This window comes from Macaca thibetana, chromosome 1 (assembly GCF_024542745.1).
Source record: "Macaca thibetana thibetana isolate TM-01 chromosome 1, ASM2454274v1, whole genome shotgun sequence".
NCBI classification, from domain to species: domain Eukaryota; kingdom Metazoa; phylum Chordata; class Mammalia; order Primates; family Cercopithecidae; genus Macaca; species Macaca thibetana.
In genome coordinates, this window is record NC_065578.1 from 151,337,324 (window position 1) to 151,354,248 (window position 16,925).

Sequence of the window (16,925 nt, forward strand, 5' to 3'; positions counted from 1 at the left end):
TAAGAAGAAGAAAAATAGAGGATCCGAATGTATTTTGAAGGCAGAGGCCACTGGACTTAGAGATGGATTGAATGTGGAAGATTAAGGAAAGGGAGGAATGAAGATAGTCTTAGATTTCATCTTCAGATGACTGGGTGAACAGCAGTGTTCTTTGCTAAGATGAGGAAGACTAGGGAAAAGAGCCAGTTCTGTATCAAGCATATTATATTTAAGATAATCCCATCTGGGCCCAAAGACAATGTTGATTTTTTTTCTTAGATACCTTGCCCCTTTAGACTTGGTTATTATTCAGCTGTCACTAAAAAAAATACTTGATTATTTGGCTATATACCTCTCTACCCCTCCTTGTTGTTGCCATCCACCATCCTTATTTGTTGAGGATTTTGGGACTTGGCTTGTCCACCCTATTCCCTGGCATAATCATAGGCAACTTTAGGGGCTGCAAGTGCAGTTTATCCGAGTTCCTGTCCTTAACATTTTTTGACATGAAGCATGTCAGCAGTGATGATATGATATTGTGGTTAGGAGTAGGTTCCCCTACTTCCTAACTGTATAAGTTTGAAAACAGTGCTTAACCTTTTGTGTCTCATTTTCTTCATTTGCATATTGGGGATGATACTATCTGTACATTTGGAATTTTGTGAAGATTAAATCAGAAAATAATGTAAATTATTTTCTATTACTAATTCTAGTGCATGGCACATAATAAACATTCCATAAATGTTAGCTATTGAGATTATTACTTATACATCTGTTTAATAATATCTGTTACTATTAGTATTTTAGTTATGTAACCCCTGCAAAAGCTACCTCTTGAGCCTTGCCCTCTCAAATTTTAACCTCTTAAAATTTAAGTGCCAAAGGGATACTGACCATGATTTCCTAGTGTGTACAATGTACTTGCTTTAAAAAAAATAAAATTAAACATCAGCACTTCAATTCCAGTGGTTCTTACTTAGAGATATGTATTAGAAAGGGATGACATTAGCATCTCTATGTATGATTGCCCTCCCTCCATCTCTTTTCTAGGTAGTCAGCTGTTTGTTTGCAAGGCTTCTTTCCCTCACCAGTCTCTCCTCTATTAATCAGTACTTTAAGCCACTCTCTCATGGCCACTCTTAATTAACACCCTCCCTCGGATGAATCTAATCCAGTCTGCCTCAAACCTGAACTGCTGAAAGCCACAGTTCTCCAGCTATGTGAAATTCACTTATGATTATTTTGACTCTCTAATTTCTTATTTTTGTTGTTGTTGTTGTTGTTTGTTTGTGTGTTTGTTTTTAGAGAGAGTGTCTATATATGTCACCCAGACTGGAGTGTAGTGGCATGATCACAGCTCACTACAGCCTTGAGCTTCTGAGCCCAAGAGATCCTCTGCCTTAGGTCCCTGTGGTCTCTAGAGTAGCTAGGACCACAGGTACATGCTACCACACCCAGCTAATTTTTAATTTTTTTTATAGAGACAGATTCTCACTTTGTTGCCCAGACTGGTCTTGAACTCCTGGCCTCAAGGGGTCCTCCTGCCTCAGCCTCCCAGAGTGCTGGGATTACAGGTATGAGGCACCGTGCCCAGCTGGCTCTTTAATCTTTACTATTAGACTGATTTTCGTATGACACAGTAGGCACAGGGCTCTTTTAGTTACTAGTGATTCCAAAAGTGACTTTAATCCCATTGCTCAGGATCTCTATGATACTATCAATTAGATCTCCTTCATTTTTGCAACAAGTTTAAGTAGCATTAATGACATTGTTTCATAAGTGAGAAAATGAAGGCACAGAAGGATAGAATAGTTTGTTGCATCAGCTTGTGGGCATAATAAGCAACCTTTCTTCTCTCCGTTAATTCTGTTTTGTGGGCCAGTATAAATGGCTTTAGTGTCACTGTTTTAAGGAGTTTTTGATGGGCTGTTGCTTCTATTTTCTTTTTGAGATGTGAACTGTCCAGATTAATTCTAATCTGTAACTTTTGGGAAAAGTATATTGATATACATGTTAGAGAGTGTGAGTGTGTGTGTGCGTGTGTTGTGTGTGTATGTAGTAGATGATAACCCTTAGCTTTGGTTTTCAATAACAATTTTAAAATTTATTACAATTAGAAAATTTTTCCTCCAGTTTTTATTCAGTTGTCCTTTTTCCCTTTGGAAGTAGTAGACCTGACCCAATTCTTTTTTGAGAATTCATTTCATAGAGCAGCATGTTAGAATATTTTTGTTCTTCCAGTCAAGTGCAGTGTAAGAACTGGCAGGCATCCATAGCTTCTTTTCTATCCCTTGGTTAAGATATTAGCTTTATTACTCTATTTACTGGTCCTGGGATAGCAGGGCATAATCTGAGGAGCATAACTACTTCATCTGTGTAATAAATTGCTCATTTTAATCTTGATTTTGTTGGTGATTTAACTTTCTAACAGTTGTCCTTAAATGATGCTCTAAAAGAATACCATATATATTGGAAATTAAATTTGTTATTGAATAAAATTAGGATTATTATAAAATTCAACATGACCTTATTGCTACCTCAGGATAATTTCTTAGTAAAACGTTGATCCGAACTGGGTGTGGTGGCTCATGCTTGTCATCCCAGCACTTTGGGAGGCTGAGACAGGAGGATTGCTTGAGCCCAGGAGTTCCTGACTAAAAAAAAAAAAAAAAAAAACACACAGAAAGAAAGAAAAAAAGAAGAGTTGATCTAAGTACCTTCATTTTGTTTTGTTTTGTTTTGTTTTTCGAGACAGAGTCTCACTTTGTCATCCAGGCTGGAGTGCAGTGGCTCAATCTCGGCTCACTGTAACCTTTGCCTCCCAGGTTCAAACAATTCTTGTGCCTCAGCCTCCCAAGTAGCTGTGATTACAGACATATGCCACCACACCTGCTAATTTTTGTATTTTTTAGTAGAGACAGAGTTTCATCATGTTGGCCAGGCTGGTCCCGAACTCCTGACCTCAAGTGATCCACCCACCTTGGCCTCCTAAAGTGCTGGGATTACAGGCATGAGCCACCACACCTGACCACCTTCACTTTTTTGATTTAGCATGCTATGTGAGTCTTGGTAAACTGACATTTGGTCTGAAAATAAATTTTGACTAAGTTCTGGTTGAGAGATAAAACATGTAGTGGATTAACTCTTAATAATTATACTTTAAAGTATAATTTCTGAAAGTATTTAAAAGTGAACATTAAAAACCATTTATAATACATAATGTTAGATTATATATAATGTTCTTAGTATTAAAAGTATAATGCAATTCTTTTCCTATACTTGATAAGAAAAGAAAGACTATAATTTTGGGGAAAATAGAATGGAAAGGGGAAAGAGAGGATGGGAAAAATTGAGGGAGGGATTATATTAATTCCTTAGGGCTGCCATAACAAATTACCACAAACTGGATTTTACAGCAGATATTTATTCTTTCACAGTTCTGGAAGTTAGAAGTCTTGAAATCAAGGTGTCAGCAGGGCCATGCTCTCTCGAAAGACTCTTGGGGAGGCTCCTCCCTTGCCTCTTCCAGCTTCTTCTGGTGGTTGTCCACCATCCTTGGTGTCCCTCGGCTTGTAGGTGCGTCACTTGAATCTCTGCCTCTGTCATCACATGGTGGTCTCCCTGTGTGTCTCTCTGACCACATTTTCCTCTTCTTATAAGGACTCCAGTCTTACTGGATTTAGGTTTAGGTCCCACCCTAATCCAGTATGACCTCATCTTGATTCACAGATTCTGGGTAGACATGAATTTTTAGAGTATACTGTTCAACCCAGTACAGAGAGATCCAAATTCAATTTATATTTTCATATTTAAACCAGTCACACTTACTAGATTTATCTGCTTTATATAAAGCAAACAGATAAGATATATTTTATGTAAAATCTTATTCTTATTTGCAGTTATATTGACATATATGCCTTCCCACTGCATGGGCCTAGGTATCTAGTATTTTCCACTCATGCAGCACAGACTGTGTTAAAGGACTATTTGGTTATGAGACATCTATTAATACAGATGGAGAGCCAGAAAACTTTCCACATTACCCGCTATTTATAGAACCAAGCTAGTCTTTCTTGAGTTTTAGCTGCTGTTCACTTTAGAATAATACTTGAAATGTTTTTATTTATTTTATATCCACAATACCTAACCGTGCCTGATGCTGATTTATTGAATGAAGAATGTATTAATGAAAGAATGTTGTGCGCGTGTGTGTGTGTGTTTATGTGTTCGTATGTCCGTGTGTCTCCATTGGAGGGTTGTCAAGAGGGGCATATGGGGAGTTTTCATTTGGTTAGTATATTCTCTGTCCTTTTTAAAAACATAACTAGGCTGGGTGTGGTGGCTCAGGCCGGTAGTCCCAGCACTTTGGGAGGCCGAGGTGGGTGGATCACCTGAGGTTGGGAGTTCGAGACCAGCCTGACCAACAAAAACCCCGTCTCTACTAAAACTACAAAATTAACTGGGCATGGTGGCGCATGCCTGTAATCCCAGCTACTCGGGAGGCTGAGGCAGGAGAATTGCTTGAACCCAGGAGTTGGATGTTGCGGTGAGCCGAGATCACGCCATTGCACTCCAGCCTGGGCAATAAGAGCAAAACTCCATCTCAAGAACAAAACAAAAAAACCACGACTAATGGCATCCCTCATCCTATTCTACACTTTGCTTTTATTACTTAAAGTATATCATTTCATATTAGTACATAAGTGCTATGTTTGCATAATATTCCATTTCATAGATATAATTTACTTAGCTGGTCTCCCTTAAAAATTTTTTTAATTGTGGTAAAATATGCTAACATGAAATTCACCTGAATTTAAAAAATTCATCTTAATTTTTCTTTTTTTTTTTTTTTTTTTTTTTTTTTTTTTTTTTTTTTTGAGACGGAGTCTCGCTCTGTCACCCAGGCTGGAGTGCTGTGGCCGGATCTCAGCTCACTGCAAGCTCCGCCTCCCGGGTTCACGCCATTCTCCTGCCTCAGCCTCCTGAGTAGCTGGGACTACAGGCGCCCGCCACCTCACCCGGCTAGTTTTTTTGTATTTTTTAGTAGAGACAGGGTTTCACCGTGTTAGCCAGGATGGTCTCGATCTCCTGACCTCGTGATCCGCCCGTCTCGGCCTCCCAAAGTGCTGGGATTACAGGCTTGAGCCACCGCGCCCGGCCTTAATTTTTCAAATGTACTTAATTTTTCAGTCTTGTTAAGTATATTCACATTGTTGTGAAACCAATATCTAAAACTTTTCCATCTTGTAAAACTGAAACACTGTACTCATTAAACAACAATTTCCCCCTCCCCCCAGCCCCTGGCAACCACCGTTCTACTGTTTTCATGAATTTGAGTTAGCCTCTCTTTCTAGTTGTTTTCATCTTTGCTTTTACAATCAAAGCTGCAGTGAGTAGCCTTGTGTACATGTCATTTTGCACATAAATGAGTGTATCTGTAGGATGCATTTCTAGAAGTAGAATTCCTAGGTAAAAAGGTTTGTGCATTTGTTAATTTTGAAATATAGTGCAAAATTGGCTCTAAATAGGTCTCCCTATCCCTATTTCATCCAGAGCTTTTACACACAGGTGGCTTGACTTCTTTCCTTGTAGCAGTGAGTGAGATAAAGATAGGGTAAAAGTGAATACTAATATAGAATCGACCTTTGGTAATTCATATCAAAAAATGCTAGAAGCTTCTTTGCAGAATTCTGATGTTTGAAAACTGAGGCTTGAAATAAATTTACTGCAAAATGAGGTGGCCGAGTGCGGTGGCTCATGCTTGTAATGCCAATACCTTGAGAGGCTGAGGCTGGTAGATTGCTTGAGCCCAGAAGTTTGAGATCAGCCTGGGCAACATGTCAAAACCCTGTGTCTACAAAAAAAATACAAAAATTAGCTGGACGTGGTGACACACACCTGTAGTCCCAGCTACTCAGGAGGCTGAGGTAGGAGGGTCACTGAGCCCAGGGAGCTTGAAGCTGCAGTGAGCCGTGATTGCACCATTGCACTCCAGCCAAGGTAACAGAGCAAGATCCTGTCTCAAAAAAATTAAAAATAAATAAAAAACGAAATGAGGCATAACTACATAGAAATACCAATGTTTCCCTTAGAATGTACCGATGGATTTTGGTGCAGTGACTTTTCATCTGATAACTTCAAATAATTTGGCATTTTTATTAGTTTTCTTTTTTTAAGGTGAAAGTATGTATTATTATGTCTGAATATTTTCTTATAAAAATAGAATCTGAAGGGTTGGGAACCACCTGTCATTGATGATCAGTATTAACAGTTTGAAATTTGTTTTTCTAGACTTTTTTCAGTGCATTGAACAACACATAGATGGTATTCCTGCTTTAAAAAGATGGGATCATGCTATATTTACTGTTTGGTGATTTGGCTTTGTTTAGTTGATAATATGTCTTTTTTGGGTTAGTGAATAAGAGGTATCCTCCATTATTTTAATGGGTTTATACTCTCCTATTACATCATAATTTTCTTGTCCATTCCCTTGTTGGTGAACATTTAAGTTGTGATAAACATTCTTTATACATATATCTTTGCTTATTTGAACAAAAGTTTCTGTAGGATAAATTCTAGGAAATAGAACTTCTAGATCAAAGGTATGACCATAGCTGGGCATGGTGGCTCATGCCTGTAATCTCAGCGCTTTGGGAGGCCAAGGCAGGTGGATCACTTGAGGTCAAGAGTTTGAGACCAGCCTGGGCAACATGGTGAAACCCCGTCTCTACTAAAAATACAAAAATTAGCTGGGCGTGGTGGTTTGCACCTGTAATCCCAGCTACTTGGAGGCTGAGGCAGGAGAATTGCTTGAACCCGGGAGGTGGAGGTTACAGTGAACCGAGATCGTACCACTACACTCCAGCCTGGGTGACAGAGCTAGACTGTCTCAAAAAGAAGGAAGGAAGGGAGGGAGGGAGGGAGGGAGGGAGGGAGGAGGAAGGAAGGAAGGAAGGAAGGAAGGAAGGAAGGAAGGAAGGAAGGAAGGAAGGAAGGAAGGAGAGAGATTATTTGGGGGCTCTATAAAAGTTATATTAACATTCTGATTTGCATAGGAAATAAACTTAGTTGTAAACTTTTGGATGTTTTAGCTAGGTGACATATCATTAATATACATCAGTTTTTCTAATATAAGGTTTGTGATATTATAAAAATCTTTAAAATGACAGCTTTGAAACTTTTTATTCTTACAGTGATGGAATGGGGAGAAGATATTAAAGCAGTTTCAAAAGATGAAGCAGTGATGTTGGTGAATCATCAGGCAACAGGAGATGTGTGCACACTGATGATGTGCCTCCAGGACAAAGGACTGGTAAGCTACCCTGAAGGCAGTAGGTAGACATCCAGAAAGGAAGGTTAAAAGGAATCCATTCGGCCGGGCATGGTGGCTCACATCTGTAATCCCAGCATTTTGGGAGGCTGAGGTGGGCAGATCACGAGGTCAAGAGACTGAGGCCATCCAGGACAACATGATGAAACCCCATCTCTACTAAAAATATAGAAATTAGCTGGGTGTGGTGGTGCGTGCCTGTAGTCCCAGTTACTCAGGAGGCTGAGGCAGGAGAATCACTTGAACCAGGGAGGTGGAGATTGCAGTGAGCCGAGATCATGCCACTGCACTCCAGCCTGGAGACAGAGCAAGACTCCATCTCAAGAAAAAAAAAAAAAAGGGGAATCCATTCAAATATCTTACTGTGCTTTGAAATATAGACATAGACTTTAGTATGTATACTACTTTCAATAAAAGTTTAGAAAATATTAAATTTTAAAAGGAAAAATATATCATTCTAAGTCACCCAGAAGTGGGATGTAGAGACTTAAAAAAAAACTGGGACAATGTGAATTATATTTCTTTCTTTTTTTTTTTTTTTTTTTTTTTTTTGAGGCGGAGTCTCGCTTTGTTGCCCAGGCTGGAGTGCAGTGGCCGGATCTCAGCTCACTGCAAGCTCCACCTCCCAGGTTTACACCATTCTCCTGCCTCAGCCTCCCGAGTAGCTGGGACTACAGGCGCCCGCCACCCCGCTTGGCTAGTTTTTTTGTATTTTTTAGTGGAGATGGGGTTTCACTGGGTTAGCCAGAATGGTCTGGATCTCCTGAGCTCGTGATCTGCCCGTCTCGGCCTGTGAATTATATTTCAATAAGAATGTTTTAAAAAATAGTAACTGGGATGAAAGCAGGTTAATATAGTTCAAATTGAGGGCTATCTGGAGATGAAGCAGTGGATTGCCAGTTTGAAAAATACAAACACAAAAAGCTGCTTCGGCCTGGCACAGTGGTGCAGCCTGTAGTCCCAGCTACTTGGGAGGCTGAGGCAGGAGGATCGCTTGAGCCCAGGAGTTTGGGCTGTAGTTCTTTACGCTGATAGGTGGTCTGCACTAAGTTGAGCATAAATATGGTGATCTCCTGGGAGCAGTGAACAACTAGCTTGCACAAGAAGGGTGAACCAGCCCAGGTTGGAAATGGAGCAGGCCAAAACTCCTGTGCTGATCAGTAGTGGGATCGTGCCTGTGAAGAGCCACTGCACTCCAGCCTGGGCAACACAGCAAGACCCCATCTCTAAAACAAAAGGTTGGGGGAATATTGCTTATGATAGAATAAATATTTATAAACTGAGTGGATTTAAAAAATAAATTCAGTCTTTAGCCTTAAGAGGTTATGTTCATAGAAAACTAAATAAATACAAAGTGTATAAATTAATGGAGTTAATGTGTGACGTAATAGTAAATAATCAAATCAATGGAAGTTCATTAAGGGCTTAGTAGTTATGATCACTGACTATACGAAGTGTAAATACCATCCTATAAGATACAATTCTTCTCATCAGGGTGCTGACAGCCTAGTGGCAGGTGGAAGAAGGGTATCACATACAATGCTTTTTTTTTTTTTTTTTGAGATGGAGTTTTGCACTGTTGCCCAGGCTGTAGTGCAGTGGTGCAATCTTGGCTTGCTGCAGCTTCTGCCTCCTGGGTTCAAGAAATTCTCGTGCCTCAGCCTCCCAAGCAGCTGGCACTGTGGGCATGGGCACCATGCCTGGCTACTTTTTGTATTTTTAGTAGAGACGGGGTTTTGCCATGTTGGCCAGGCTGCTGGTCTCAAACTCCTGATCTCAGGTGATCCACCCACTCTTGGCTTCCCATAGTGCTGGGATTATAGGCATGAGCCATAAACAATACTTAATTGCCAAATGAGATGGCTTCAGTGGAGGGTAAGTGCACCGTGTACCTCATGGACATGGAAAACTTTATGAAGGGGAGAGGACATACACTTGGCCTTGAAGGATGAGTAGAGTTTAGTTAGGTAGAGTGGTAAAGCAAGGACTCCTTTCTTAATGAAGCAATCTTGGCAAAAACATCAAAGTGAGAATAAGCCCTAGTGTGTTTAGGTTTCAGAGGTTTTGATTCACTAGGTTAGGGTAGAGTCAGAAAATGAGAGGAGATTAAAGAAAAATATGTTTTATTATTGTAGAATCTGTTTTTCTTGTCTATCTGAAAAGCAGTGGCATAATCTTGCTGGAATGTGGAATACATTAAATCTTTTCTTATATTCAGGATCTTGAATTGTTAAAAGAGTATCACTGTGTAGATATATTTGCATTTATAATAATATTTATTGCCTGTCCCCTAAGTTCATGACATTAAAATTTTGTCAAACTAGGCCGGGCACGGTGGCTCACGCCTGTAGTCCCAGCACTTTGGGAGGCCGCGACGGGCGGATCACGAGGTCAGGAGATCGAGACCATCCTGGCTAACACGGTGAAACCCCATCTCTACTGAAAAATACAAAAAACTAGCCGGGCACGGTGGCGGGTGCCTGTAGTCCCAGCTACTCAGGAGGCTGAGGCAGGAGAATGGCGTGAACCCGGGAGGCGGAGCTTGCAGTGAGCTGAGATCCGGCCACTGCACTCCAGCCTGGGCGACAGAGCGAGACTCCGTCTCAAAATAGAATAGAATAGAATAGAATAGAATAGAATAGAATAGAATAGAATAAAGCAAAACTAGTTGATTTGGCTTTCTATAAAAGAGACTCTCCAATTAGTTAACATTGTTACTCTTACAGATAGGATCATTACATTTATAGTGATTATCCTGAGGGCCTACAGTGTCCTTAAGTGTTTTTTTGAATCTCAAAGGGTGATTAAAATGGTCAAGATAAATATGTCTAACTGCATTCTAACACCAGTTTGGCATAGATGATAACTGTATTAACCAGAATATTAGGTAATTTAAAATTCCCCACTCATGTGGACAAAAGAAAGTTTGGTTGGCTTGTTTGCCTTTATAAAAATGTTTAAGTCCCAAGTAGTTTTTTCATTTCGGATTAGTTAATACTGAGCATTCTAAATAATGCTCTGATAATATTGAATAATTTGAAATCTAGAAGAATATTTTACTTTCTTTTATAAAGGAATAACTGAGAAATATAAGGGTAGAAGCATTATAATCTCTCCCTGCTGCCTAATAATTACAGAGCAATATTAATTTGTATTCACTAGTAGGAATGTTTACTTGATTTATTTTATACTTTATGGATACATTCGAAGAAGGAAGGCTATTGTGGGCCAGTTAAAAAATATTACTTTGATGGTAATGTAATTATAGCATAGCTTTTTGAATTCAGGGGATTTCTTGAAGCCCCTATTAGTTTCTCAGTGGGAGTACTATTGGCATTTTAATAGGACAACAGTGTTGCTGAGAACTGTCCTGGGCACTGCCAGACGTTTTGTGTACCCAACTGCCACACAGTAAATGCTAGTAGCACTCCTTAGTCCACAGTAAATGCTAGTAGCACTCCTTAGTCCACAAGGACCAAAATTATCCTGCAGTTTCCATACTCACCCAATGGAGAACCATTGACCTTATTATAATTTCAAAAGGAAAAAAGAGTACAGTCATTTGTTTAAGTCTCTATACGGTGTTCTGATATGTAAAAAATCTATGCATTCAGATAAAGAATAATTGATATAGATTGATTTTGTCTCTTAGAAATAATGAAAAAGTTCTGAGTGACGGACCTACCAAACATTGACAGAGTTGATTTAGGCAGCTTATGTTTACTCATCCTTCTTTTGAAGAATATGAAACAAAGGATTAATTGTATTTTCTGAAAGTGTTGGTCCTTTTTTTTTTTTTTTTTTTTTTTTTTGAGACGGAGTCTTGCTGTGTTGCCAGGCTAGAGTGCAGTGGTGCCATCTCAATTCACTGCAACCTCCGCCTCCCGGGTTCAAGCGGTTCTCCTGCCTCAGTCTCCCAAGTAGCTGGGACTACAGGTGCCCGCCACCACGCCCGGCTAATTTTTGTATTTTTTAGTAGAGATGGGGTTTTGCCATGTTGACCAGGGTGGTCTCAATCTCTTGACCTAGTGATCCGCCGGCCTCAGCCTCCCAAAGTGCTGGGATTACAGGTGTGAGCCATCGTGCCTGGCCTGGCACCTTCATAATAAGTGTCTGTGAATTGTCTTGGCCTTTTATGACAATTTACGATAAAACTAAGAATTTTTATTTCTGTCAAAAGAACTTTATTAAATGTTTTATAAACATTTATTGACTTATAACATTTCCCCTAAAATAAGTTGGAACAGAGCTATCCTTACAAATCTCAGAAAATAGTTTGGCTATCTTTACTGAATTTATGTTTTAAGTGACCCTTCTAACTGAAGAGATAAACCCATCGTGAATGAAAAGTTAAATATAAAAGCTAGTTATTTGGCATTTAAAACCCAGAAGTCAATAAATTACAACTACAATTCATAATGTGTCTAAAGTTAAAATGCTTTATAGGTTGAATCCACTGCTTTTTGTTTGTTTTGGGGACACTTTTCAACAAATTTCATTTAGTCCAAATCTCAGTCTATTTAAACAAAGTACTGTAATCATCATTTTAAAGTGAAACAAGATGGGATGCTGGTGATTATCTTATTAATTGCTTGAGGTATCAGTTCTTTCTTTATTAGGCATATATCTTCATTTAAAAAAATGATTTAATATTGTAAAGGTGATGGAGTAGGAGTTGTGTAGCTGGAAAACTAAGGCAGAAGCTGTAATATATATCATCTGTGGGCTTTTATAATGCTTTTATAAAAGCAGCACATGGATATCAGTGTTTTAGTTTTTTCCGTATGTGTAGGTTCACATAAATTGGTTCTTAGAGATGATGTTTGCATCTATTGTTCCCATGGGAAACCAAAGTAGAGCTTACTGCATTCTTGATTGAGGTTGCAGCTTTCACTTCAGTTAAGGCTTATAACAAGGAATGCTATTTCCTCAGCGGGAAAGAACAATTAACTGATTCATTAATTAGATCCTGTTTGTACTTTAAAAATTTTTTTTTTTTTGATACGGAGTCTCTCTCTGTCACCCAGGCTGGTGTGCAGTGGCTCAATCTTGGCTCACTGCAACCTCTGCCTCCCAGATTCAAGCAATTCTCCTGCCTCAACCACCCAAGTAGCTGGGATTACAGGCATGCACCACCACACCTGGCTGGGGTTTCACCATATTGGCCAAGCTGGTCTCAAACTCCTGACCTCAAGTGATCCACCTGCCTCTGCCTCCCAGAGTGCTGGGATTACAGGCATGAGCCACTGTGCCTGACCTGTACTTTTAATTTTTAAATTTGCATGGAAGAAAGTCTTCTGTCCTCGATATAGGTATTAACCCTTATCAGCAGTGGATAATATTTTTCTATTTAAGGACTAAGGCACTACAAATATTTTTATCCTGGCAAAGAGCATGATTTTGCATACACTAATAAATATTCTTCATAATAGAATATGTAAATCATTCTATTATATTGATTTTTAAATGTTTTTATTTTGGACACTAACTTTTTATACTTTGCCATGAAGCTACATTCAGATTCTGTAAAGCTATAAGTGAATGTTCATTAAATATATAGTCTTCTTTGATAACTTAACCATTTTGTTGTATTGTTTCAAAATATTTTGCAAGTTATCTAAGAATTACCAGAGACTTTGTTTGGGGTAGAACAAATTTGAAATCATTAAGTCCAAATTTAAGAAGTTAATTGAATTTCATTTTTTATATAGTGATATATGTACCTATGACTTAGGACTCAAAGACTTGGAATCAAGACCTGTAATTTTTCATGTAGACAGTGTTAGTAACTGTGCTTTGTTTGTAGAAATAGAGGTAGATTTAAATATTTTGGTTAATTAAAAGTATGCTTGGATGATTATATTTAAAGCTTGGAGACTCGGCTTGACTATAGTCAGGTTTCTTCTATCCAATATTATTTCTTGCTTTTCAATATTTTAGGTTGTTGCTCAGATGATGTGGTTGATGGATCATATTTTTAAGTACACAAACTTTGGAATTGTTTCTCTGGTCCATGGAGACTTCTTTATAAGACAGGTAAGTAATAAGCACTTTTTTCCTGCAGTGATAGCCAGTCAAATTGATTATTGATTATAAAAAGAGGTATAACAAAACCAATTATAATAGGTAGGGCTACTGCTAACCGGTTTCAGGGAGCTCTGTTTTGTTTTTTTTTTTTTGGAGACAGTCTTGCTCTGTCACCCAGGCTAGAATGCAGTGGCACCATCTTGGCTCATTGTAACCCTCCACTTCCTGGATTCAAGTGATTCTCATGCCTCAGCCTCTGGAGTAGCTGGGACTATAGGCATGCCACTACGCCCAGCTAATTTTTGTATTTTTCGTAGAGATGGGGTTTCACTGTGTTGGTTAGGCTGATCTGGAACTCCTGACCACAAGTGATCCACCCGCCTGGGATCCCAGAGTGCTGGGATTACAGGTGTGAGCCACCGTGCCCAGCTCAGGGATCTCTTTCTCTGAATCTTTGTTCCCTAACCATTTATTTCAATCTCAATTTGAGTATGGATAAGTACTAAAATACTTAAAATGCAAACATTCTAACCTCTACTCTTCTCCCATTTAGAGGGTACAATTTAGTTTAGTAAACATTGCCCACTATTCAGTTTCTTAGCTATGTGAATTGGGCAAATTATTTAAACACTCTAGTTTCTTTGTTTTCCAAACTTGAATAATATGTAATATCCCCCACAATGGTGGTTGTGGGGATTAAATGAAGTAATACCTATAAAGCACTCGGAACAATGCCTGCTACCTTCATCATCATTTTTATCTTGATTACTACTATTGTATCACTATTATTTTTATTTATAAGGCACTGTTGTATAATATAGTAGATATCTAAATTACGAGTAGGCAGATTATTAAATAAATTAATAAATAATAAGTTGATGTAATAATAATAATGGGAGATGTTTTGGGAATTCATAGTGGGAAAAATAAGTTATCAGTTTTATGTGAATCCAGAAAAACTTCAGAGGAGAAGATGATACTTGGCACAAATTTTAAAGAATAAGTATGGATTTGATGGAGGAAGGTGTATTGGGAAGTCCCAAGCATTAGGAATAGTTTAGGTAGGAAGAAGAATGATAGCCTCTTATCAGCACTACATTATTTTCTTGACTTGTTACTAGTATTACATGCTTTATTTTCACCAGAATGGATGACTGAAATATGATATGTAAACGCTTTTATGTATGACAATACCACACTTATTTGGTGTTTACATATTTAACAACCTGGATTGTGCCGTGCTTCACACATAATAATTACTTAATAAATAACTGGTGAATCTAATTAAGCCTTTTCCAAGAACCGCAAATTCAGAAATAATCTGGAAGTGAGTAGAAAAACTTCTAAGTTCTGTGAAAATAGGTGTCACAAGACACCTATACTTTACTCCAGACAGTTTTATGTACTGGATATTATATCATTTTTTTTTTTTTTTTTTTTTTGAGACAGAGTCTCGCTCTGCCGCCCAGGCTGGAGTGCAGTGGCGTGATCTTGGCTCACTGCAAGCTCCGCCTCCCGGGTTCACGCCATTCTCCTGCCTCAGCCTCCCGAGTAGCTGGGACTACAGGCGCCCGCCACCTCGCCCGGCTAGTTTTTTTGTATTTTTTAGTAGAGACGGGGTTTCACTGTGTCAGCCAGGATGGTCTCGATCTCCTGACCTCGTGATCCACCCGTCTCGGCCTCCCAAAGTGCTGGGATTACAGGCTTGAGCCACCGCGCCCGGCCAATATATCATTTTTTTTTTGGAAACACCCTTTGTTCTTCTGAGCAGAGAAACAAATATAAGCATAGCCTGGAACCACAAGAAGTGGCAATTGGGAGTGGACACAAGGTCAAGACAAAATAAACTGATCAGGACAACTTAACAACGATCCTAGTGTAATAGCTCAGAGAAGGCAGCAGAACCAACAATTAGAAATCTTAGCAGTCTCAGGGATCTGAAAAGCTAGCTGAGCACCTTACTTCGTTTCCAGCTTTAGGAAATAATTGAATTTATAGTGTAGTGTAACAGTTGACCCTAATGATGATCCTCAGGCATCAAGAAGAGGGGCTGGGCTCTGTGGCTCATGCCTGTAATCCCAGCACTTTGGGAGGCTGAGGTGGGCAGATTGCTTGAGGCCAGGAGTTTGAGACCAGCCTGGCCAACAAGGCAAAGCCCTGTCTCTACTAAAAATACAAAAATTAGCTGGGATGGTGGCACGCACCTGTAGTCTCAGGTACTTTGGAGGCTGAGGCAGCAGAATCACTTGAACCTGGGAGGCGGAGGTTGCAGTGGGCCGAGATTGTGTCACTGCACTCCAGCCTGGGCAACACAGCAAGATTCCATCTCAAAAAAAAAAAAAAAAGAGGCTAAATTATACTAGATTATCAGTGTACTTTTAGATAAAAGTCGAAAATTAGGTACTCCAAAATATTTTCTTGTGATTACTATGTGAAGTTTTGCATACATAAAGATTATATTTCGAAGTATCTAGAAAGTTTACAAATTTATTTCTAAAGAGCAACATTTTTTTCTCTGATAGACTAGTAATAAAAATCTATAACATGAGGGGAAGGAAGGGAAAAAGCATTAATGTTTAAAAGAAAAATTCTCTTGAGACTTTACTACTATACCATTTTGACAAGCTTTTCCAAGAATAGTAAAAATATTTTGTGTATAATCTTGAGAACTTAATAGCTATCTTAATCATAATCAGTTCACCTCAGTAAACTAAGAAAATGTCTTACATGTTTTCCATTTGGGATACATTTGATCTAAAGACTGAAAGCATACTAATTATTTTGAGGAGCTTCTGTAATTTTGTTGGCTGGAAAATACTGACAAATTGATCACACTGAAAGAAAGAACCTTTGTTGTAAGCTTTGGGCCTTCCTACAGATTTTTCTAGATTCTTCTTTTTAGACTTCAGGTCATCTTCTTTTCTCTCTTTCCCTCTCAACTAAGATACAGTCCATTAGAATGTCTTTTTAGCTTTTCTTTCACATTTTTTCCCGAATGTAACTACTTATCATCAATGCAATATAATTGAATCTCATCACATTCCCTTGTGTGCAATACTGCAAGTCTTCTAACTTATTATCTCCTGTGGTCTTTTGGTCACAGGAGCCAGCAGATTTTATTTATTTTATTTATTTATTTATTTATTTATTTATTTTTTGAAACAGGATCTCACTCTGTCACCTCAGGCTGGAGTGCAGTGGTACCATCGGGGTTCACTGCGTCCTCGAACTTGTGGGCACAAATGATCCTCCCGCCTCAGCCTCCTGAGTAGCTGGGACCACTAAATGTGCCACCACACTCGGCTAATTTTTGTATTTTTTGTATAGACGGGGTTTCACCATGTTGCCCAAGCTGGTCAGACTTTTAAACATAAATAAGATTATAACACTTCCTTGTTCAAAACTATCCAAAGATGTCCCCTCCAAAACTACTTACCATGCATAAGGCTCTTCTCATTTGGTCTCCACCTCCCTCTGTAGCTTCTTTTCTTACCACTGACTTCCTTGTTTATCACATTTCAGCCACACTGGCCTTGGTGCTGTTCTTTGAACATGCCATACTCATTCCCATCAAATAAATGACCTTTGT

The 16,925-nt window shown here is 38.9% G+C and overlaps 1 protein-coding gene across 3 annotated transcripts in view; it reads left to right on the forward strand.

The window, feature by feature from the left end:
* LPGAT1 (lysophosphatidylglycerol acyltransferase 1) overlaps positions 1–16,925 on the forward strand; it is a 95,158-nt gene that overhangs the window by 35,651 nt on the left and 42,582 nt on the right. For all 3 annotated transcript variants that reach the window (XM_050780967.1, XM_050780976.1, XM_050780958.1), the window contains 2 exons: positions 7,173–7,291; positions 13,250–13,345. In XM_050780967.1, the coding sequence (XP_050636924.1) occupies positions 7,173–7,291; positions 13,250–13,345 (215 nt within the window). The remainder of the gene's footprint in view (positions 1–7,172; positions 7,292–13,249; positions 13,346–16,925) is intronic.